At 36.9% G+C, this 25,703-nt stretch overlaps 1 protein-coding gene across 4 annotated transcripts in view; it reads right to left on the minus strand.

The window, feature by feature from the left end:
- LOC119548622 (dual 3',5'-cyclic-AMP and -GMP phosphodiesterase 11) overlaps positions 1-25,703 on the minus strand; it is a 66,182-nt gene that overhangs the window by 12,171 nt on the left and 28,308 nt on the right. For 2 of the 4 annotated variants that reach the window (XM_037855994.1, XM_037855993.1), the window contains exon 3: positions 1,270-1,744. In XM_037855994.1, coding sequence (XP_037711922.1) covers positions 1,270-1,744 — 475 coding nt within the window. Of the gene's footprint in view, positions 1-1,269; positions 1,745-4,900; positions 5,166-25,703 lie in introns of those variants that run through there. The other 2 variants (XM_037855992.1, XM_037855995.1) reach the window with 2 other exon arrangements.

The following is a 25,703-nucleotide window of genomic DNA, read 5'->3' on the forward strand; positions in this document are numbered from 1 at the left end:
GCCGCCGGGCTGGCCTAGATGTCCTGCTGTGGCAAAGGCAATTTCCGGTTTATAGCGGAAACGAGCTGTCCCCGCCCTTGGCCAAATCCTCACCATCACCATCTCCATCGCCCATAAATATGGCCGATTGTTTGGCATGCCGGCAGGGTCAACTGACAATGCAGTTTCAAATTTAAGAATTTATCCGTTCGATGGGCAAAATAGATTATTGGCTCGATGGGTTCATCGCAAAACGCTTGTAGGCAGATGCAATTTATGTCTCAACAAGGATTCGGTTAGTTTTCCGTCTGTCTGGCTAATGGAAGAAATATCGATTGCTGATTTGGGATGTTTCACGAGAAATTCGAAATGCTTGGCTTGGGCTTGGAAAAGGGTATTAGCTGAATAACTGACAGGCAGATTGTGGAATTTTGGGATTTCGAATTAGGTAATTGCTTGACTTAAATTCCATTTAATAAATTTCAGTTAATTAAAATAAATATAACATTTTCTAGGGTATGTAAAAGAACAATACAATAACTAAAAAGTATTCTGTGTTAATTAAGAATCGTAAGAGAAAGTTCTAAATTAAAATTCCATTTATTCCAAGGTCCATTATATACCTTTACATTTTTCTTTTAAATATATGGGCTATAAAGATTGGGTTCCCTCACAAATTGTATAATGTCTAAAGATTCTAATTAATCTCCAAATTACTGACTAAAGTTTGAAAACCCCCACTCACCTTATAAAATAATCTTGCACAAATTCCTGATAAATGAACAAAAAATTCCTATAAAATGATCTATACATATTTCCGTTAAATACTTTCTTAGTTCCCTTACTAATTTTATAATATCTAAGCAATTTAGCAAATCTCCAAATTACTGAGTAAGGTGTTAAAACCTCGATTCACCTTATAAAATAATAATAATAATCCTGTACAAATTCTTAATAAATGAAAGCCAATTCCTACAAAATGATCTATACATATTTCCATTAAATACAAGAGGCTGTAATTTTTCTGGGTTCCCTAACTAATTTTATAATATCTAATCATTCTAACTAATCTCCAAGTTACTGAACAAAGTGTTAGAACCTCGTCTCACCTTATAATATAATCCTGTACAAATTCCTAACAAATAAAAAAAAATTGCTATAGAATGATCTATACATTTTTCCTATAAATATAAAAGGGTGTTATTTTTCTAGATTCCCTTACTTATTTTATATCTAAAAATTTTAACAAATCTCCAAATTACTGACTAAAGTGTTACAACCCCAACTCACCTTATAAAATAATCCTGTACAAATTCCTGATTCTCATCCAACCAGGCCTCCATCCGCGCGTGCTCCGGATCGTAGGGTCTGTGGTGCTGTGGCGAGTTTCCCGGGTGGTGATAGTGGTGCTGGTACTGGTACTGATACTGCTGCACCTGATACTGCTGCTGCTGCTGTTGCTGCGGGAATCCGGACGCTGGGTGTCCGCCGGCGGTGGCGGAGGAGGAGGATCCGTTGGTGGCGGAGGCGGAGGAGGAGGGCGGGGCTGGGCCGGAGTGACTCAGCGGCTGATAGTGGGCGGGGAGTGGCTGCTGCTGGGCGGGGGGCAGGGGGACACCGGCGTGGCGTGTGGCGATGAGCAGCGAGTGCTCGCTGGACCCGTAGCCGCCGTACCCCGTGCCCCCCTGCTCCGCGTTCATCCTGCCGGACGGCTGGAACTGGAGCGGCGTAGTCGCTGGCTCCTCGATGCTCCGCAAATGCAGGCCTGCAACGAGCAAGGATTAATGGAAAAATTAATAATTAATTCGCTTTGTGTGGCGTTTAAATTTTTGATCTCTACAGCCCACATATTTGATAGCCGTACACCGTAAGATAAATAAATGAGGATATATTTCAAGGACTAATTGGGGATTTATTTCCGTAATAAATCCAGAAAATTTATTGTTAAGACAAAAATCATAAGTTATGGCTCAATTTTTGTGCCAGGAAATCAATGATAGTATTTTATGGAAAAATCTTAAAGCTTAAAAAAGTCCTTAACAGAAAGTCCTGGGTAACTATCACAGGCCTAGAGAACCCCGTTTAAGATAATGTCACTCCGTTGTATCAGAAAGTTTCGAAAACTTGCTAACAAGAACTGCAATCGGTTTGGGCACTTAAAGGATATAAAAGGAATTAACTTTCAATTCATATAGGAACATTTAAACTATAAATATTCCAATAGTATTACTAGTATTTTTTTAGTTTTTAAAGAACTTATTATAATTGTATTTATATTCATTTATCCTAAAACACTTTCAAAAGGTCATACTTAAGACTTATTTTTGCCCCGTGTGTAATTTGCCTGCTGCATGTGCTGACAGTTTTATGAGCTTTCTGCCATCTCTTTCCCGCCTGACTCGACATTTGCATTGCAAATGGGTCATATTCTTTAGGGGAAGTCACACTTGGCACGTGACCGCGGCCACGCCCCTCTCTACGACCCTGGCAACTGACATGGGTTTCTTTTTACCAGCTTTTCCGCTGCTTTCTTTTCAATTTCAGCAATTTGACTGCGAGAGAAAATCACATAAATTTGTTCAATTGCCTTTTCAGCTCATCAATTTGATGCCATCTCTGTCGCTCCTTGAACAATTAAGTGTCAAGGAGCGACTTTTAAGGGAATTCACTCAGTCGTTAACACACAGCTGTGTGGTATATATATCGCCTGGCAAACGCGGCGTATACGTAACGCCATAAATAACAGTGACAGTTGAGGCCCCCAAAGTGTTTCAGTTAACATTAACCGGAAATATTGGCAATTTCCTTGAAATATTGACTCCGTGTGTGCATGTGGGGGAGTGTCTGCCGTCTGTAATGGCAGCATTGAGGGCCTGATTAAGTGCTAAAAATAGATATAAATACGACAACGAGTAACCCACTGATGAATGTCTCAAGGATGCGAGGGAGGACTTCCTTCTTATATCCTTCTCTATATTTTCCCCATTCGTTGTTTGTGTGCGTCTGACTTACTTATTCTATAGAAAATATGATTTATGTGCTGCTTTTTTGGACTCACACACAAAAGAAATAAACAAACGACTTGTTCCTGTCGCCTGACAATTTGACTTTCGAGCTAAGCTGCTGTACAATGAAAGCCAAGGATATTTTGTTCGGCTTAAATGCGTTGGAGTAGTCAATCTTTGGCCAGAGTAGATAAGGAATTATTTTGTATATATTATATCTATTATATATTCACATCATTCCACATTTCTTGGAAATGGATTATTAATTTGAATTTATAGCAGACAATATTTAATTGGAATTTATCCGAACATACTTTACTTGCGGGCACTTTGGCGTCGCCATTTAATATTCACTTTAGTATTTATTTCAGCTTTTCCCCCATGATTTGTACCCCCAAGAATTTCCCTGTGCAGACATATATTTCGATGTTAAGCATCTGGAGGGTTTCGCTCTCCCCCTCTTTTGGGTTCTAGATACTTTTCGTTGGTCTTTCGCTTTTTAGCTTGCCAATAAGTTGAAAGTCGGCTACTTAGTGTTGCAGTGGGGAATTTATATGGAAAGACTAGAAGACTGGCTCACTGAACAGCGCACACATGCCACCCATGTAAGGCACACCCCCTTTTGGGGGAAAGGGAATTTAATCTTTTAAGCTGCATTTGCCTTGCACACACATCCAACATGCAACATGCAACATGCTTAAGCTGCTGCAAAACATTTGGCGCAGAGCACAAGCACTTTTCCACCCATCCACCCCGAATTCCTTTGGCTTTCCTGCCATTTCCTGCACTCAAAGTCAAATGACAAGTTGACAGAGTCGTGTGGGAGGTGTTTGTGCCACCTACCACCACCCACAGTTGCCAGTTTCCTATTTTCATTGCTGCCGCCAACACTTTGCTGCGGTTTGATGCGTCAGCTTTATGTAAGACATTCATATGGCTCCTCAACCAACTTTGGCCCCCCGAATCCCTTTCTTTTCCCCCGAGTGTATATGTGCGAGTGGCTGTGTCAGGCGAATGGCAAATTTTTATACAACATTTGTAATGGAATTTTACTTTTAGCAGGAAAAAGCAAGGATCAAGCCTTGTCTGAGATATGATAACAAATTTAATACTCTTTGGGTATGACATTAATTTGATTTACATTGTATGTGATAATGGGAAAAAGTTGACACGAGTTTAAGAGGAAAGGAATTAATTCAATTTATTTAAACTTTAAAAAAGAAATAATCTGGTTTATCTTGAGAAGTTGTTAAAGATGTGACTTTAAATACTTCTTTTAAGGCTAACAAGTAGGAAGTATTTTCTAGTATATTCCACTCATTGGCGAATCTAGAATTTGGTTGGTAGGGATATTAAGAAAAATGGGTTGAGTAGAAATCTAAAATTTGGAGGATCTATCCGCTATTGCCTTAGTTAAAATACTAAAAATAGTAGACAAAACTATGGAATGGTCATATTTCAACTACAGATTGATTTATTCTATTAATAATACAAAGGTTCATAATATAATTGATAGGATCACCTTATAAAGAGTATAATTCCACATACAACACCCCATATATCTGCAAATACTCGGTTGCATACATGCATGGACCAGTGTGTAAATGGCATTGTTGCTTTTGAGTGCAGCCAAATGCAAATTGAAAGTTGGCAAATGTACAAAAGAGAACCATTTTTTTTGCTGCCATTCGGATCGATGTTGGGTAGCTGAAAGGCGGAAAAACGGAAAAGCGGAAGTGGGTTTTTCGAGGGGAAAAGGAAGAAAGCTTCTGGGTATGAAATAAGCACGGTTGTTCTTTTCTGTTCTTTTGGTCTCTTGGTGTTTTCCTGCATTGTTTGTCCTGAAGTTTGTGTCACAAAATATTTATGCAAATTCGAGACATGACCAAAACTTTTCTTTTCTGCCACTTTCTCACCTGTTGTAGCTGGGATTACTTCAGAATGATGTTGTATCTGAGGACTATGGCTGGGTGTTTGCTGTTGTTGTTGGTGCTCTTGTTGTTGCTGCTGCTGTTGTTGTTGTTGTTGTTGTTGCTTGCTGTTTTTGTTTTTATTTTTGTAGCGACAACCACGAAATCGACACATACTTGCCGCTTGGCCCATGGGGCCCGCCAGCAATGCGAATGTTAAACCCTCCGTTTTAATGAATTGAATTTTGTCAAACTTGAGCAATTCAGCCGCGTAACGTAAATTGTATTTCTTGGCCGCTGTTGTTGTGGTATTTGAAGTTGTGGAATCAATTTTGTTGATTTTACTGCCGCCAAATGGCCGCAGGATGTTGTCAGCCAGTTGAAATTGTCGAATTTTCGATTAATTTGCACACTTTTGTTGCGGTCGCTTCTGTTTCGGTTCACTTTCATAATAACTTATTTACTTTGTCAATTATTCAGTTAGCGAGAGTTTAAAAGTTTTATCAAGAGACCTGTTGGAGTTTCGTTTTGAATAAATAAATATGTTTATGCATGACCCAAAGTTTACGTGCTCAACGCTGGTAAACTTTGCAGACTAAAAGTTTTTGGACCAACTATTTAGCAGAGTAACTCGAGTGCTTTCTTCCCTCTAACAAGACCAGTTTATCTCATTTTTCCGGCAGTTTTTAAAGCTTTATCGTCGGCGATTTTCCCATGTGTCGAGAGAGAGGCAATTCAATTAACGCTTTTGGGGTCGCCAATGGGGTTATCGTGGGGAAAGGGACACAGACAGACAGGCCGCCAATTGATGAGCAAACAAGACCCCCAAATGTCGCGGGAAATTCGAGCGGCGGCGGGATAGACGGTGCTGCACAAGCACACGTAGGCCATAGTAAAATGTCAGTTAAGTAAAATAAACATCGCTGGAACGTCAACAGTGCCAATACCCAAAAGCCAATGGCAAACAATGGCAGGAAAGCGCGACGAGAGTGGGTATAAAAGGGATAAATGGACGGGAATGCTCTGAAAGGATTGTTGTGGCTTGCGGTCAAGCAGATTTTAATTGCGAATAGGTATTTATTAAGTAATTGAAAAAAGCACTTTGGATTTCCATTTAATTTGGCATCAAAATGTATTTATTATCTCTCAGCCTCTCTGCGAAAACTGCACTTTTAACAATAAATATTTGTATAATGATTGAAGTGTTTCGTGCAAAAGCGCGATTTTATTGGAAAAAGTGTAATTCATTAAAAAGCCATTTGTTTTTTATAAAAAAAATCCAAAGCCAGAGGAAAAGTGCGATTTAATTTAAAAAAGTCTAACCCATTTTGAATTTTACATATAGGCGTTTTTGTATGTACCAAAAAAACAATATATAAAATTCCATAAAAAAGCTATATTGGTAAATAAAATCAAAATTATTATTATTATTTATTTTATCTATGTAACTAGAATATATAAAATAAATACTGTTCTTAAAGACTTTTTAAAAAATGGGGAATTTAATTTAAACTGGTAACTGGTTTTTATTTGTAGTTTACTTTTTACAGACTTCTTGTCACAGCTTATAAACCCTATTGCACATTGGTAATCCTAGGGAAATGCGTTCCCACAATTCGACTCAATTGGGTGGCCCATTGACTTTCGTTTGTTTTTGGCAACCAATCCACCAATATTGTGCTCTCTAGCAAACCACTTTTCATTCACTTTTCATCCAGTTTTCACAATTTCCCAGCTTCTGCCGCCCTTCCTCCACCCACGACAAGCAGTGCGCAAGTTTGACAATTTTGGTATTGAATCTAGTGAGTGCAACTTGCCATGAGCAGATCTCCAACGATTTGGTTTCAATCGCTCACGCAGCCCCCTCGTCGGCTTTTCATTTGACAGCTGTTGCTCGACAGGGGCCAGCGATAGTTGACAGCGGAAATGATTTAATTTCCGTTCGGCAACAATGGAAAATCATCGTGCTGCGTTTGGCAGCTGTGAAGTGTGAAAGGATTGCACAACTTGCAACTGAAACTATGTATATTCCTGCTTTTGTTCGCATTTGAATAGACAATGAGTTTGAGCTGATGACGGGCAAAGTTGCAGTTGAGTGTTAAATCTGTTGATTTTGCCAATGCAGCCCGAAGGATATTAACATATACTGGGGGAAAATCATTGTTAGCTCAAATGAAAATATGAAATATTTAAGCAATCCCAATCGGCATACAAAAGAGACTTCATTTTCCACTCAATAAATAAAATACCGCTTCTGATAACCACAAACCACAACAAATCAATCATACATATATGTGATTTCTAATGAAAAATTCACTGTAACTATTGCTCAACCCAGTTCATATTAAATTCTTTGTGGCTCACAAAGCTCTGGTCAACTTGATATGCCCCATTACTCATACGCAACGTTGTCTGGCCATCAAGCATACGCACCGTTGTGGCTTCTCTTTATTTTTCGCCATCCTTTTAGCATTTCTATCTTTGTACACCTAGCAACTGGTAGCCAAAGGAGAGAGGACCCAAAAAAAAAACAAGTGACAAAAACTATTTTTATGCCAACGAGAGCCAGGGTACAAATGGGAAACAGAAAGTACTCTCGCACAGACAGACCTCGGTGGCTTACATTATGTCAATAGCATAGGTAAGGTAGGTAGAATTGTGATGAAGGTTGGAGGCATTGTGGGGTCAGTCTGGATAAGCAAACGAGGTTCATTAGTGGCGCACGCCATACAGAGCGAAAGATTAGGTAGTCTTTCCAATGAAAATTAATATTTTTACCGTTTAATATACCTAATATTCGATACTAAGCTAGTTATACTTAAATGAGGTATTATTAAAAAATATTTTTTATAGATTAGCCCATCTGCATTTTAGGTTTTTCAACTTTTTTTTGGTAACCACCTGGTTATATTATTTTTTCCAAGTGCACCATTTCTGCGAAACTCAATTCGGTTTGGTCTGCATTTGGCTGACACCGTTGATAGTGGCACAAAAGGCGGGCCAGATAACAGATAACAAAGCCATATACTATATATATCGGGTATCTATGTATCTGTGTATCTGTACCCCGTTTTCATGGGTATTTGTGGCAATGCAAACAAGCGGGGGCAAGATGGCGTAAGCCACCGAGGAGCGGAAAAGCCAAAGGGGGCAGGTTGAGGCGGGAAAAACTGTCATTAGGCGGCGGCGTTGGCGCGTCATGAACTAGCAAACGGCTATTAGTGAAGGAAACAGGCAAAAAAAAAAATCGAAAAAGGACGAATCGAAATGCTATTTGCATTCTGGGAACGCTCGAATTGACGGCCTGGATCAATAACCTGTTGCTGGCCAAAGAGATGGATAAATAGCTACCACAATATTATTCTTTTTAGCATTTGCCTGTGAATTATGTTACTTGTCCCACATAACACGAAAAACAAAGAGCAAGAGCGCGGAATGGGAGAGAGCTGGCAATTTAAATTGAATAAATAAATAAATCTCATTATCACATGTGGCTCGTGTGTTCAATTATATTATCAGCTTGGTAAACATCAAAAAAGTCAGGGAGTCAAAAGGGGTGAAAAGGGGGTAAAGCGACACCCCCACGCACTTGATGAGCTCAAGTTTCACACATGTTTGATAACTTATCAAAAAAAGGCAGCTAACTGATATAAACAAAATTACCTAGATTAAAAGTCAGGAGTATACAAATTTTAAAGAATAAAACGCAATTTAACATAACAGCAACTCAAAAACAATAAACAGTTATGTATCCCAGAGATATGAAATACAAACATAGCCACATATGTGCCATACTGCTCACTTATATTATTGGCAGTCAATATTTTAATATACACAGTTTATTTATATATGAACGTATGCATATTGTAACTACGCGTACTACTCATGCATGGCCTCAAGGTCACAGAGAGGAAAAAAGTTATCCAAATGGCAGCCATAAACGAATCTCATTTGTCTGGCGGCAAAAGGCACACTCTGAGGGGCGAATATGGCAAAACATTAATATTATACAACTGGTGGGACCCACTATTACGCAGCAGGCAAGTAAAAAAGCTTGCATACACGAAAAGAGCATTAAACTGGTTAAAAACATATTTAACAAAGATCATTTTAATGACGAACAACTGGGAAATGTTTCCATATTAATGTTGATAATTAAAATAGCTATGATTTCAGAAAGTATTACGTAGTTTATAACGTCCATCCATTTGGGTAAAAAATATCTGTAGGTTTTATTATTTGAAAAAGCCAAAGCCATAAAATAAATTTCGCCAATTCGAATTGAAGCCAACTCAATTTTAAAACCGAATTTTCTGAGCCATCAAAAAAATTTATTGTAACCCACGTAATCCCATTACAGATGAGAGAAATGTAGGAGAAACCATCTAATTGCATGTTGTTCGAACGAATGACTTTAATTAAAGTCAGCTTTTATGACGCCAATGCAAGTGTTATTTATTTCCCGCTCGCATTTAATGGCTAAGCGAAACATTAAAGACCAGCCGACCACGGGGCGTATGAGCAACTTTCTACTCTCCTGTGTCAGGCCAACTCCCCGAGCTTCATTTTTGCTGCGTATCGTATTTCCAATTTGAACGCATCCGCAGACATAAAAAAAAAATAGAGAAAAGGAAGAAGCCAGCTACAAAATGCTGTCAGCTACTTGAGCAAGATTTTCAATTTACTTCCACTGGCTAAGGGAAACCCCAGACGCCTTTTTTCTCCTTTACTTTGTTAGCCTGATGAAGAAATATTGAAATTGTATGCGCGAGCAAAAGGCGACGCCAGTTTGTTCCCATCATAAATCTCTTGTGCGGCCAACTTATTACACTTCTTTTTTTTTCTGGCCAAGATCTGAAGCAGATTATGTGACATTTTTAATAAAAATATATTGCCGAATGCTGTACGACAATTTGTTGGCCGAACGGAACCACTTCAAAGATACTTTTCCCGGAATTTCATTTCATTTTCCGTCCACAGCCCGAGGAATTGTTTCGCAGAATGACTCCCCCTTTCTTACCCAGGGCTTTTCTCTTTTATCAATTACATGAAGTGAACTACGTGAGCCGCTGGATAAATATTTGCCCAGGTCTGAGTTTAATAGCTGAGTTCGCTCCAGAGGTGCAGGAAGAGGTCAGGAGTTTTGGTCTAAAAATAATTTATAAGCAAACATTGGCCTCTTTGCATCTACGACTCCTAGCCATATGTTCCCCCGTTTGTTTGAGTTATCATTATGACATGCTCGAAATTACCAATGACAAACGTGCCCTGACTATCCAAACGACCACAGCCAGACTCATCCCCCAAGTTGGCGCTACACGGGGAGAAAATATCTAAGGAATAGCTAGCTAATTTGGGGTTTCATAAGTAACACCATATGATTGAATTTTGCTTAGTGGTTAGGATAGATTTATTACAATTTAATTTTAAAAAATTAAGAAAAACAAATGTATTATTCCAAAATACGTCCCAAATGAAGGCCGTTTTAAGCCCAATAATTTATTTACAAAGACCCCATTTTTTCTCCCTGTGCAGCCCTCATTGAAGGTTAAACTTTAGGAGGCTGCCAGTGAATGCCTTGTTCTTCTGCTTGTGCCCCAGTGTTATTGCGCTGATTGCGCTTGTCGCCGGAATGTTCGGTTAGGAGACTCCACTCCCACTCCCGATCCCAATCCCAATCCCCATCCCATTCCCAATCCCAAAAACCCACTGCCGAATTCCCAGAGCCATGTCCAGTGTCCAACATGGTGCAGCATGACTAAGCGGGGCGAAATTAGTTTGTTTGTTTGTCTATCGAAAAAGGCGGGGTCGGGGGGGTCAAAAGAAAGGTCGTGAGGGGGATTTGAGGTGGTGGTGGCCAATCTCTGCGTGCTCTGCCATGCAGCAGGAAGTCAAAGCTTTGCCAAGAATTTAAATGCTCCATTTGAGATTTTGATTAAACTATTTTCATCTGCCAAGCAGCCAAATGGCAAGTAAGGAGAACAGAAGGAAAGTAGGGTATACGCCATAGGGATTTTGGGATATACCTCGGCTGCATTGGGAACGGGGATTTATCTTCTTCTCGAACATAGAAATATTATTTTAATGAAATTGTACTTTTTTTGAACGGAAAAGTAGAGAAAACTATACATTTCCATCAAAATCAACCAGAAATATTTATGCAGAGACCCCATTTCAAGTGCCATAGACATAAATGTATCAATATAATTTCTATTAGGCCATCACACACCACTTCCTTATGGCACCGAATCATTATCTCTGGTTCGCAACCACTTCAAAATTGCCATATCATTTGGCCTGTTTCCAGGCACGCACTCAATAAACAAATATTTGCACAATTTCAACTGAACAATCATTAATTAAATTACCTGACAATAAAAGAGTAGAATATACATTTTATAAGATATACCCCGTAGATAGGAAAAGTTATGAATGGGGCAAAAACACTCCTAACCGTATAGAATGAAATCAAATGGAACAAAAGGTCCGATAGTCTGATGGTCGTTTCCTGTGGGTGGACTTCTTGTTTTTTGACTCAGTCAAGTTGGTTGAAGCTAAGCAAACACTCTATTTTCGGTGTGGAAATTTACCATCTTGCGTTGAAGGAAACAAAGCGAGTTCAATGATTTTGCTTGCGGGCTAAAATTAGCCGAAACAACAATGGTTGACCACAGGGAAAATCTGGTTGTTGCTATTGCTGCTGTTGCATTTGCATGACGTCAAGAGGAAAAGTCGGAGAGCTCGTGGAAGCGGCAAAAGCGACGGCAGCTCTAATTAAGACAAAATAGTTTTGTGCTGCCAGTCAAGGCCAGGAGATAAAGTGGTGGAGGCTGCTGCTGCTGGAGGTCTTCTGGCCCGCTGCTTTCTAAAGCCCGCCTTCTGCCTTCTGCACTTTTGGCCAAGCAGCCAGCAAATGTTGCATACCATGCGGCAAAAGCACAAGCACACATGCCTGCCTGCATCCAAAGAGGCAGCAAGTGGATGCACCTGAAGAAGACTTCAGTTGGCCAGGCTGAGCAGACTTAAAGCCCCACTTTTGGCCAGCAATTAAACGTGATTTCAACTGCAACAGGAACACCGGCGATGAAACCGCACAGCTAAAACGGTTGCAACAGCAGAATCTGCATCAGCCATGGTTTTCCGAAGCAAGACAACAAAAATATTGATTTAAAAACACAAAGCTAGCCCAAATATCAGCAACCACAAATGCAAATCAACAGAAAGCAGCTGCCAAAACAGCACTGGTTGTTTTAACCACATCAGAAACAATACCAATTACAGTTTTTGCCTCGAAATATATACAAATATATTACTTTTCCAAGAAGGACTTTATTAACGTTCAGTTGGATTCCCGGAACTCACCATTGTGATTTGCAAGGAAACTAAATCCTTTTTACAAATTACGGGCGAACCTTCAACACTATTTCTTTGGAAAAGATGTAAATTAAATTTCCAGCTAAAAAAGCTAAAGCTAAAGGTAATTGTTAAGAAATTATACATATGTAAGCCTGAAATCTTTACAATAATTTTGATTAATTCGGTGTGAATAACTACTTTTTGTAAATTTTCAAAAAATGCTTTCTTCATTTAGTAAATTTATTTTAACCAAAAAAAAATTCTTTGAAAGTATATATTTTTTTTAATGTAAATAAACAATGTTCCTTGACTCCAAAATTATCTCAAATTTAGAGCGATAATTTTTTTAAAGAAATATATATCCGAATAAACTAGAATTTGAAGTCCCAAAGGTTTTCTTTGAAATGAAAATTGATAAAAAAAAGGCAGCAACATTGTTGAAAGACCTTCGTTTTCAAGACCTGCGAGCTACAACCAACGACAGCGGCAACCTTAACCCCACCAGCAACATTAACCCACGGCAGCTGGTGTTGCTTCCACTAAATGCGAGTTGATTCCATGCACATACATTAGATTTTCCAGCAATCCGACCGTAAAAATCAACAAAACAGTCAATGAACCCCTCGCGCGTCAATGGGACAGAAACGCAGAAAGACAAAACGAAATAATACATCCATGGGGAAAGGCGAAAAGAAACTAAACGTAAAATTGACGCACCGAGGAAAGAGTGTTGGCCAAAGTCAAAGACTATCAGGAGTTGCCGTTTGATTATCGTGTCATTTCTATGGACTTTTTTCTACGAATACTCACTCATTCACTCGCTCAGTCGTTCATTCATTCGGCGTTCAGTTCAGTTTGAGTTTCAGTGCTGCCAGTTTCAAGACAATAACAAGAAAATAATATGTTTTGCAGCCAGCCATTGTTGTTGCACTTATAATTGCCGACCAGCAACAACAGTGTGACGCCAGCCAAAGCAATTTCTGTGACTGACTCTTGGACCTGGCCCGTCCCGCCTTCGTGGCCCGCCTTCAAGCGAGTCGCCAGCGAGGAGCCGTCATCATGCCCTGCCGCAAGGTATTCAAAACTTGGCCAAAAGGGGTGCCTATATATTTAAAAATCTAATATTCGAAAAACCATATCTAAAATGTATAAATTAATATTTCATCTTGGCAGTATATCAAACGATGGTTGACGAACATGCCAATTTTGCCTAGGATCAACAGTCTTAGGAACGAGAACCATTCATATATGGTAATTATAAAATTCATTTTTAAAATAATTGTTTCTAATTAGCAAACACTCAGCTTATAAAGGCGGTATGTCGCATGGTATTCAAAACTTGGCATCATAGGGAACCTTTATAGCAAAAATCTGATATTCGAAAATCCTTAACCTTTGAAGACCCAAAGTATATATGATAAATTAATAATTCAACTTGGCAGTTTATCAAACGATGGTTGGCTAACATGCCAAATTTGCCTAAGATCAACAGTTCATAATATATATGGTTTATAGAACGATAGAACACACTCATATATGGTAAACAAAAAAATTTTTATTTCAGATAATCTTTTTTAATTAGATTACTATATATGAAGCTTATAAAGCATTATACATTTTTAATTTCACATTTGCATATATTTTAAGTATACATTTTGAAATCTTTTCAGTACAATCATTACCTTTACAAAAATAAATTTAAAAAAAATATAATTTCTCTAATGCCAGAAGAGTATAGCCCTGCTGTTGTGACTGAATATCTATTTCCTTTCTGGTATTTTTTTCATCAGTGGCTCTGGTGCCCCTCCTCAAATGCATTTGCACACTCGAGGAGTGTGTGCTCATTGTGTGTACGAGTGTGTGAGCTTGGCTGGGTGCAGTTCAATTAACCGGCTGATTGCACACACATTCACGCACAGCCGTCAACTCCCACACTCCGAACCCCCCGGCAATCAACTCTATCTTTTCGAGGAGCGATGCTTTTTAATTAATTGTCAAATTAATTGCTAATTTTTTGCCATTTCTGCAGTACATACAATCGAATTATGAATCGCATTTTAATAGCTGCAGATGCTGCCAATGTCAAGTCGTAAAATACACATTTTCTCAATCCACAAACGAAAGAAACAATGGACGCAAAAACCAATCATGCGAAAATAAATTCTCATTTCACTGAAATAATTACAGACATGATTTAATAAACCAAAAACGCACACGTTCGCAGTCCAATTAGCGCACAAAAATTAATAATTTAAATTGTGTGACATTTTAAATTACATTTTATTAAGGGCTTACACGGGGCGTATACGCAATATGGTTAATGGCTGGAAATTTAAATGGTCTCATACAGAGAACCAACAAATAAATAAATTATATTAATTAAAATATTTTAATAATGAATACTGCCATTTGATTCTGCTTAAAAGCAGCCAAAACTAAGGTAATGGAAAAGTAAGTAAAGTGCAGCCACTTTAAAACTATTTCCAGCCAACAACACTTGTTTCGATTCACTGAAACCTAAGCACTTTTGAAGCAATTTTCCCAGGAAATTCACTATGATTTTCCTTGACCGCCGTGGCCGTCTTGGCCACACCTCGACGTCCTGCTGACTTTACTTTCTTGGCCATCGGCGCGTGCAATCAACCCAAGCAAAACCGAAGACATCAGGACCCATCAGCAGATGTGAACGGACCGTTAAAGGTTAAAGTCACTTTCGAAAACAAAAACCGAACAACCTGTCAATAAAAATCTGTCGACAACAATCATCAATGGAAAACGCAAGAAAAACAATACACTAATTATCTACCTAGGTAAACAAAAACACGAGTAAAAATTACTCAAGCAACCATAGACTTGTGTCATTGGTGACAAATGGTTTGTTGCTCAAAACTATGCATGATTCGCAATACGACCAATAAGTTACAGAATATAGTGTCATTGATTCAAAGGAAATTGACGTCAGTATCAATCAGAGGAGAATAAAAAAAAGCATGCTACATAAATCGAATCCAACAATTAGCAATATGTGAAAAATGCTGCCAACACTTTTTCGCCAAAGTGTGAAAATCTAATCAACTCGCACACGATCTTCTCTCGCCATTCAAACAGCATTTTGAATGTACAGCAAAAAATGGAATTGAAAAACTTTTGCAGACACTTTTTTGTACTATTTAAACGATTTTTATCTGCAGCTAAGTAATTAATTTTATAAATGGAAATTCTGGTGGTCAAATTTTTGAAACCTTGCCAGCTGGCGAGCTTGGCGAAATGGGTGGGAAATATTTATGAGTGGGCAAGGTAAGTACTGCGCCAAAAGATGATTTGGCTAAGTATGGTCTGGAAAAAGATATCAGATATCAAAGGCAAAAGTGATGGAAATTTAAGATGAATTTCCTTTTCTTTAAGTCGCAAATGTGTTTATTAGGAACAACTGCGCGTCAGAGAAATGATTTGTTCTAGTGCCACTCATCAGGTAATAATTTAACACAAATTGAATGGGGGTAAATACGATTTTCCTTTGCCCTTAGGGCCAAACCTGAACCTAGGCCAATTCCAATCACCCCTTTAGTTCTATAAATCTCCATTATATTTCCCTTTGATCTAGCTCTTGACAACTGTCCAATCGTGTTCATAAAGTGCTAATTAGCCCCTGACCAGACATTACGTAGCGTCTGCGACAATATTTGTTTACTCGCGTTTACCGCTTGACTTTGATCTGGTCTGAATGTCCGAGAATGACACCGAAAATAAATACAAATATCTTTACAAATATTATTCATTAATGGAAACTTTTCTACAACCGAATTTCGGAATTGTCACGGAGGCTAATTCAAGGAAATGAACCAAGCAAATAAATAATATGAAATCGCCCCCGTACTCGATGCTCCGTTACCATAAACCAAACAAATATATACGATAATATCTATTTGAATTCAGTGACTGGAAAAGTTTCGGAATAAGTATATGCGATTCACTTGTTTATTTGGTTTAGGCCATAAATTGTAAATAGAATCGGTTAACGAGGATCAATATCGATATCAGTTGGGTTAACAGTTGCCAAGGAACTTTTCCAACTCTGTGGCAGGTTCGAAACCCTTTTCTTTCCCGAAACATTCTCAAAATAAACAGCCATGCTAGTGTGTGTCTTGGATATTAATTTCAAGTCAGAACGGCGAAGTTTGAGTTGGTTATTACCCATCAGCAGCATAAATTGTAAGACGATGCCTGCCTGAATCGAAGCCTTGGGCAATCCGCAGAAAAAATATGGCATACAATAATCAAAATATTGCAAGACATTGCATATTTATAAGTACACAGGAACGGCAACAGCACAAATTGTGCCTTCTTGGAAATCGAAAAAACTCGAAACAATATTCAATGTAAGCTCTTTAGGAGCTGACTGAACAGCTGACAATGGCGTAAAGGTTAATTCTTTTGAAGTTCAAAACTCTGCACAACTGCAAATGTTGTTGACGTCTCGTCTGATAAGGGTAATGAGCAGGCTAATGAAATCATAAATAATTTCGGTTCACTTGAAGATGCTTTTGTCTTTTTTGCTGGCGAATGTTTTTGACAGGCAAAATGAGCTTTATTAGGCATTCAAATTAATTTATAAAATAAGGTGCGAGTGCATATTTGTAAGGGAGTACGGAATAAATTATAAATTTAATTATTGAAAAATGCGCAGCTCTCTGTAATTATTATACAACGATTTTCCTTAAAACATCCCCTTTTCCCACCATTAAATTGACTAATCTAAATCAAACTAGTAACTTGGTTTTAGCACATTAGACAATCTGATTTGTGGTTGTGTAATTTCTATGATTTCCGAGTTGCGACGAGTTTAAAGGGCTGATTGCCGACCACAAACCCCCTAGAACTGCGGTCGAACAACAATTGCAAATTGCCCCTTTGGGTAATTAAAAAAAAAGCTAGATAAAAAGACCTATAAACGGGAAAAATGCAATTGCCTGGAACAACAAAAGCGTTTAAGCTGGCGCCAACCCCAGATGCCCCTCCTTTCCACCTGCCGTGATATACCCCCTTTTTAGCGGTTTTAGAATCAATTTTAATTCCATACACTTACTGAGCGCTGGAAAATTTTCCACCAGAACTCTCGGCAGGAAAACAAAATAAAGGCAAACAAAAACATTCTTAGATACATAAACAAAACAAAAGGCAGAGAGAGAGAGCCGCCTAGCATATGCCTGATATAAATTAATTAAATCTGTTTGATTTCTATAAACAAACGAAGATTAATTACAGCCAAGCGAACAAAATATACGTTATTAAGGCATATTAATTAACATGCTGCTGAAAAGATTGTTTTTTTTTCTTTTAGTTCAACTGCGAAAGAGATGGGAGATCGAAACGGAAAGAGACGGAGATAAAATAGGCATGGGGAGCAACAGAGAAAAGAGTGATAAGCGTGGGGGAAATGAGCAAAAGCTGCGCGTCTCACTTTGCGGCGAATTGGCAAAGAGCATGCTGCTCATATCTACACGGAAAAATACTATGTACCAATTTAGGCAAATTATAGGAATTTTTAAAAAAGAAAAAAAATATAAAAACTGTGTAATACATACAGATAGTAAAAGATTAAATATTTTAAGATCAATACAAAGCCAACTCAAATATTTATTTGAATAAATATAAAATAAATAATAAATCTATAACACCTCCAGATAGTTTAAAAATTAAATGTTTTAAGATCAAGACTATGATTATTTTCAATGTTAAATGTTTCAAAATAAATAAATAAAATTGTTTCAAAATATATCTTTAAATAATGTCTTGTAATATTTCATATATTTAAAAAAAAATGAAACTATTTTAGGAATTTGTATACAAGTATGATCATTTTGAGATTTATCAACTCCAAAAAATAAATTCTGAAAAAATTAATTCACTTCGTATAAAATATTTTTGTAACTGGAGCCTAAGGACTTTAGCTTACAGCGCCCCTTCTCTTTCAAATATTAATATATACCAGCTTTAATTTGTTAAAACAAAATAAATAAATAATTTTTGTAACCTTTCTTTTTATATATATTATTTAAAAATTGCTTTATTAAATATTAATTTAAAAGTGTACTTATGAGAGAGCCCATTTGTGACGACAGTTTACCCCTACGTACTTTTCCCTTTTCCTCACAATCTGCGTGTGTGGGCAGCTGCCTCGATTCCTCCCGATCGTATTTTATATACGCAAATGTATATACACGAATTTTAAATCGTTCAATTGGCACACATTTTTCTTTTGTCCATCAAATTGTGACGCAAGCACACACCCCCTCGCAAAAAAGGAAATGCCTATGATGTGAGTCAGTTCCAAATGGGTTTCCCAATAAAAAAAACACATTTTTCGTTGCTGGTAATTTCTGTTCTGAGAAGCATTAAAATGCATTTATTTGACTCACATTAATTAATAGAAAATGCTGTCAAACGTGGAAAACTCTTGTTGAATATGTTTACATATGTTTTGAGGTCTAGCCTTGAGGCATCGAACTGCGAATGAGCTATATATGCGCATATGTATTAACAGAAGTACGAGTGAAATACTTCTGTAGACAAGTCGGTCTATATTTTCGACATTTTACGAGTCGCCCAAATTGTGTAAGATAAAATAAAATCTTTTCCCCGTCATAGTCCCATGATTTTTTATCATATGAGCGACATAAATAAGGAGCACCAAAAATAAACACACAATTAAAGAAATTAAGGCGATGTTTTGGGGAATTTCCGTATGGTAAATGGATTAACAATTTGTTGCCAAGCAACTCGGGATATCTAAAGAAATTGCCTAAAGAAATTATTAAAAAGTTGATAGCAACCAATCAATTTGAATACGATAATTATCTTTTCAACCTGACCAAGCATTAAATGATTTTTTACAATGCATTCTAAAGTGAAATATACTTCTTTTGAATTGTACATACAAGATGATAATGCTTTTTTTCGGGTAAAACAAAACAAAACGCTTTTTTATCAATCAGCCAAAAAAAAATTTGAATTTCGCCATCGAAAGAACGAGGCATTTGAATATTTAAATAATTAATTTGAAAATACTGCACATGATTTAAATTTGGAGGGTTCCAAACGAGTTTGGCAAGCAAACTACCTCCCAAAAAACCCCGCCGGGTCTCATCACCTTTGACGAACCATAAACGAGATGCGAATTAAATAAATCAACAGCCATACGAACCAAATAAAAGAAAATAAAATATATCCGCAAGATCAACAGCAGAAGATACAACTAGAATTCATCCAGCTGACACGTGCCAAATTCCAGTAACAGAGGCCGAGCCAATCGAGAAAAGGAAAACAGCTGTTTGGCATTCCCCGATAAAAAGCAATAACATCAATAAAAATTAAGCAAAACACAAGTCGAGGCAGCAACAACCACATTGAAAACAAAAAGAAAGGAAACAACAAAAGGTGTCAAACAAAAAGCGAACCAAGGAAAGGTTCAAAGACTCGGCGAAGAAGCGATAAATAAACATTAAATGTCCATAAAGAACTCTTCATATCAACATCTTGGCTTGTACACAACTTGAATGCATTTATTGATTTCAATAAATAAGAAAGGATTTTACAGAAAAAAAAGGGACTTGATAAGCTTCTTGGGTCCCTTTTGTGAAAATTTACATACGTTTCAAGATACATGGGATATCTTAAAAAATATTTAAAACCATAATGTTATAAAAAAGATTTCAGAATATATAAATGTAGATTTTCAATAATTTACGAAACTACAATTTTAATAAAAATAATGTGGTGTTAATTTAAAACAAAGAAAAACGTTGGAAAAATTTAAAATCTGTGGGATTTTTCCGTAATTGTGCAGAACAAATTTAAATGCATTTTAATGGTAAGGAACAAAATTCTCATAAATATTAAAATTTAACAGTATATGTACTGATAAACAAAAACAAAATTCATAAAAAGAGAGAAATGGATAAAGAACACACAACCTATAGAATATTGTTCATTGAAATTCAAAAAGCTTTATTCATTAAATAAATATTTATTAATAAGGCAAAGTAAATTCATTTGCCGAACATTAACAAATTGATTTTATTCAATTATTTTCAATAACAAAGCAGCAATGAAGCAACGGCAAACGTAGGAGGAATACGAGTGTGTCCGATTCTTTTGTTCAATTTTATTGGAATTCCTCCAAGAACGGTTAACCCACATCGAAGAAGGCCTCCAACGAGCTAGGCCCAATCCGACCAAATGTGGGCAGCAGGAAGCCAGTCACATGCAGCTAAAACTGCCAGTCGGGCCAAACCAGCTAACAACCTCCATGGACCACCTTCTGCATTCGGCCATAATAATCCGGGCGTAATTACCATATATGTGTGCAACTTTTGCCATTGCAATCAACTTGAGATCTTTTATATTGTATGTACTCTACTTATATTGGGTCAATTTCACCGCCCCCTCTCCTTTGTAAATAAGGGGGAGAACCCATTTGGACAGCACGGCGGCTACTTGATATTGTACCATATACTCTATAACCGCACACACACACACACTCTGTGGGCCTGTATAATATCATGGATAACTGGTCGCAAGTGCGTCAAAGAAACTTCATTAAAAAACTTGATATCAGAAGAGTATTCATTAGGACGGGGCCAAAACTTCAAAACAAATAACTGAGTCAGAAGAGAGCTTAATATCTTTTTAAAAAAAACTTTGAGGCCTGACCGTTCTTGGAAGTGTTATAATCATGACGTCTTTATGATGGCCATTATAATTTTGATGCACGGTATTAACCGATTATTAAAATTTTGGGGGAATCACAAAAAGCTTTAAAAAGTGGTTCTTTGATTTATTCTTTCTGATTACAATATACATAAATATTTTATAGGTAATTTCTACCTTGTGTTTTAAGACTTGGAAATTTTTATAAGAACACAGCTAAGGTTTGTGAACTTATAAAATTTATTTATTTTTTTTGAGATCTTAGGAATATTACACTCATTCAATCTAGCTCTGATTTCGTATCTTTCCGTGCCTTATCTGGACGCCCCCACTTTTCCATCCGGAAATTCCCTCCACATGGTCAACAACAATGACCAGTCAATGATTATTTTGGCCAAGTGACGGCATTGTTTCAATGTGACTGATAGGCCGCAGCCCCACTGGAGCACTGGAACAGGTACATAAGCCAAGTCAGGGCGTATTATCAGCATCAAAAGCACGAGTCGGGGACCCACTGATAAGGTCGCCGTGGGTGCGAGCGAGATGAGCAGCGCGTGAGTGAGTAATGACTAGATTTAGCCGGATAACAATGGTAATTCCTTCTGATAATGACAATCATAAACAACCAAGTCTTGTGGGAAATCCGCAGTGGTGAAGCAGAGGGGATACCCAATCTGTATGTATGCTGATTAGCATTGATTCGGTTTTTGGGGAACAAGATGTATTCTCAAGTTGGGTTCTCAAGTTGGGTTCCATAAAAATTATGAATCCCAATCGACACAGGCATTAATGTAGCATGTGATTCCCCTACATCAAATAGTAAATGAGGACATAATAATAATGAGCAACCCTTTCACATTCTTTAATAAGTTTGCCCTTTAAATCTTGTTAAAAAAAATCAAAAAAATAACTATCTTTGCTACTCATGTCTTATTAAATAAGCGTCAAAAGTAGTTACCAGGAGCTAAGAAAGTTTGGAACTTATTTAAAAGTGAGTTTTTGCAAATTCATTTGGAAGTTTAGCTGTTGCGCAGGGGCCTACTGAAAAATCCGGACTACACGCTAGACTTTAAAATTATTTTAAAAACTAATGGTGTATTCACATTTATTAAACTATTTTTTTTAACATTTAAAATTTCAACAAAATTTAAAAAAATATTTATGCTTGAAATACGCACCATATGTATTTTTAATATTTCTTTTTTTTCAGAACTAAAATCTTTTTTATGTCGGTTCACAATCCTACGGATACTGCCAAAAAAGAGCAACAACTACATAAGAGCGACAAAACCACTTCCGTTACACCAATAATAACAACAACTAAAGGCAAGAGACTTTAATGACTAAACTGGCCGACCACCCACACACTCACACGACAAACATATGCGAGCGTGTGTGTATTGTTCTCTTGATAAAAGAGCGAGAAAAACAACAATAAAACCTAAGTGACAACAAAAGCGAATTGAACTCGGTGAACGCACCTGTCTGCTGAGCGAGAAGGGGTGGAAGGGGGGTAAAGGGCTGCCCAGACAGCTTATCGCCTATAAACTTGCGCACTCTCCTCTCTCTTTCTCACCTTCTCTTTCTCTTTCGTTTATTATATCGCGCCAGGAAAACGCAGTTTCTGCCAAAAAAAAACCTTATAAAACCGAACTGACCAATAAAAACCATATTTGTTAAATATGAATAAACATTGTAATCCAAATTACGTTAATCCATAAATAACGAAAATCAAAAAACAGAGCATTAACATGTGTATAAACTTCAAAATAAATGTTGATATTTTATTTTCATTAAAATTATTAAAAAGTTCCATTAAAAGTTTTATTTTAATGACTTTAAAACTTTAAAATAAATGTTGATATTTTATTTTCATTTAAATTACTAAAAAATTTCATTAAAAGTTTTATTTTAATGAAAAAGACCAGCATATTTTTTCAGTTGTTAATTGGGATTGATCGTGTCAAGATATATAAATTGTATAGGATACTTAAAATTTTTTGAAATTTCTTAGTTCATTTTTTAATAAAATCTTATATTTTTCCCATTACTTCACAGAATCAAAGAATATACTTTTAATTTTTAAAGAATCGTCAAAAAAGAGAGAAATTCAAATGGGCCAAGTGCCTAAATGGGAAAAATTCTTTAAATTTCGTTTAAAATAACGTTTCAAACTTTTTTTTTTGCACGCTTGGACGACGCTTGCAAATTCGCCGCAACAATATCAAATAATAAACAACAAAGTAGCGAAAAGCACACACACACACACACACACACCCACAAATGGCGATAAGCACACTGGGCAAAGAAAATGCAGAGCTGGCAACACTGGCTTTGTAGAAGGAGAGCGAGAGAGCCGCTGATCAGCTGCAAAGAATAAAATGCATCTTCTTTTTTCACTTCGCGATACGAGATACTCTGCGAAAAAAAAATTCATTGGATCACCAAAAACCATTTAGTTTACCCAGCCACTTAGCGGACGATCTAGAAATTCAAATTGGTGTGCTTAATTTTACGCCTTTTATTTGGCTTGCGTTAATTGTGGCACCGCTATTATGCAGTTGTGTATATAGATACTTTTTCGTTGTATCGCTTGAGATATTTATGCATGTATATATGTGGGTATATTTTCACACCTTGGCGACACGAACACACACACACTCACACAGGCGAATTGAGCACGCGACCGTTGATCGCATATACAAAAACGTTTCATTGGATCATCTCGAGAAATGATTACATTTGTACTTTTCATTCGGTGATTTCTTTGGGATTTTCTTTATCTATTTCTCTACACACACGCACAAAACTCTGCCCGAATTTAAGATATATGGTTTTCAGATCGATTTCCTATTTTTCTGGCCTGCCAGTGGGCCAGTATTTAAATGTAATTTATTTTCGGGCCGCTTTTGTCGCGCGTTCTCTTTTCGAGCGAACCGAACGCTTTGAATATCTGAGCGATACTAAGGCGAACTGCGGACAGCGAACGGCGAACGTAGCTGGCAGATACGCGGCGAAAAACGAGCGCGGCGAATTCGCCTAAAATAAACAAAGCCAAGTCACTCAAATCGTTTGCTTGTGTGCGTGTGACTCCGAGTGATTTTCTTTGTTTTTTACTTTTTATTTACATTTGCCGTTTTTAGTTTATCGCGAGCGACTAATGAACTTTTGATTCCCTCTCTCTGTCCCCCTTTTCTGTTGTTCTCGCTCTCCGCCCGCTCGTTTATCGTTTATTCTCTTTACTGTGGCATTCGCATTCAACTTGTTGATAGCGCCAAGTTTTTTTCCTTTTTTTCAGATTTCTTATCAGCGAAAAGCAATTGTATCTGTGTTCTGTGACCTGGGAAATGTGCGACTTTTTTTTTAGTCGCTGTTAACGGTAATGCGACCATGGCCGTAATTGATTGTGGCTGCCTGCTGATAGAATAATTAATCGATGGCGAAAAACTAAAATGCTGAACAAAGCTCAAAATGTTTCTGTTTTTGAATTTCATAAAATACAAATTATTTAGATTTTTTAAATGTAGTTATTATGGTTTATATTTCATATATTTTTTAGTAGTATATAATTTCAGTCATTTAAAACCTGATTTTAAATTTGTTTTATGTATCTTTCAGACTTTTCACTAAACTAATCCACAAAGACCATTCTTTTGAGTATAGTTTCTTTTGTTTATATTTTATATATTTTTTAGATTAATGTAAATATATTATATATACAATTAAAAATATAAAATTTCAGTCATTTAAAACCTGATTTTAAATTTGTTTTATGTATCTTTCAGATTTTTAACCAATTTAATCCACATTAACAATTTTATGTTAGGTTAACAATATGCACATATTATTTAACAATCTTATGTCATTGTATATGAAAGATAAGCGCGAGTAAGCTCAAAGTAATTAAGCAGATTAAAAGAACAAGCAAAACAAAAAAGCCTAAGAAGACCAAAACATTTTTTATATTAAATTTGATATTTTCTTGGGCGATATGAAATCGAACAAAGATAACAGCTGTTTTTCTTACCCCAAAAACTCATTCCCCCAAAGAAAAAAAAAAGTATCTGAGACATGACTCAAAACCGAATCGAATCTTATTGTATCGATAAATGCACCGTTAGTTGGACAAGGAAAATAACATGAGGCCCACAAATACACAGGTATCCATAGTGTATCTGTGTGCTTCTCAGTCAGTTGGACAAAAGAACCGGCTTTGAGAAACAAAATATCAAAGCAAAAATCGCAAAAGTGGAGAAAAAATAATTTCAAAATCGCTCACACTTAGCTTTCGACTGCATCTGTTCAAGTTAAACTTTTGGATAAACTTCACCGCAGCTTTGACTCCGCCAATAAAAAAAGCTCCAACCCCTGAGCACTCAAAACTTACGATATTAGCCCCCCTTTTTGAGTCCGGAACTGAACTTTTGCTCATTGCCAAGTTGCCGGTTAACGGAGATGGAGTGGAGTGAAAAGATTGCGAATCAAAACAAAGCAAAGTAAACGCAAAGTCAAAATAAAGCCGGGAATAAAGGCAAATGCACTCAAACATACTTCACTTAGTGAGTATCTTAAAAGGAACTTTTATCTTTTAGGTATTTTAAGTTTTCAAGATTAAAATAAAAAATATTTTTGTAAAGAAATTCGTTTGTTAAAAACTTCATTAGAGAAAGTTCTTGTTTTCGTTTATTTTATAAGTACTTTAATTACTTTAATAAAATTAACATTATTTCCCTAAGTGTATTTA

Source organism: Drosophila subpulchrella, chromosome 2L (genome assembly GCF_014743375.2).
Source record: "Drosophila subpulchrella strain 33 F10 #4 breed RU33 chromosome 2L, RU_Dsub_v1.1 Primary Assembly, whole genome shotgun sequence".
Classification (NCBI taxonomy): Eukaryota; Metazoa; Arthropoda; class Insecta; order Diptera; family Drosophilidae; genus Drosophila; species Drosophila subpulchrella.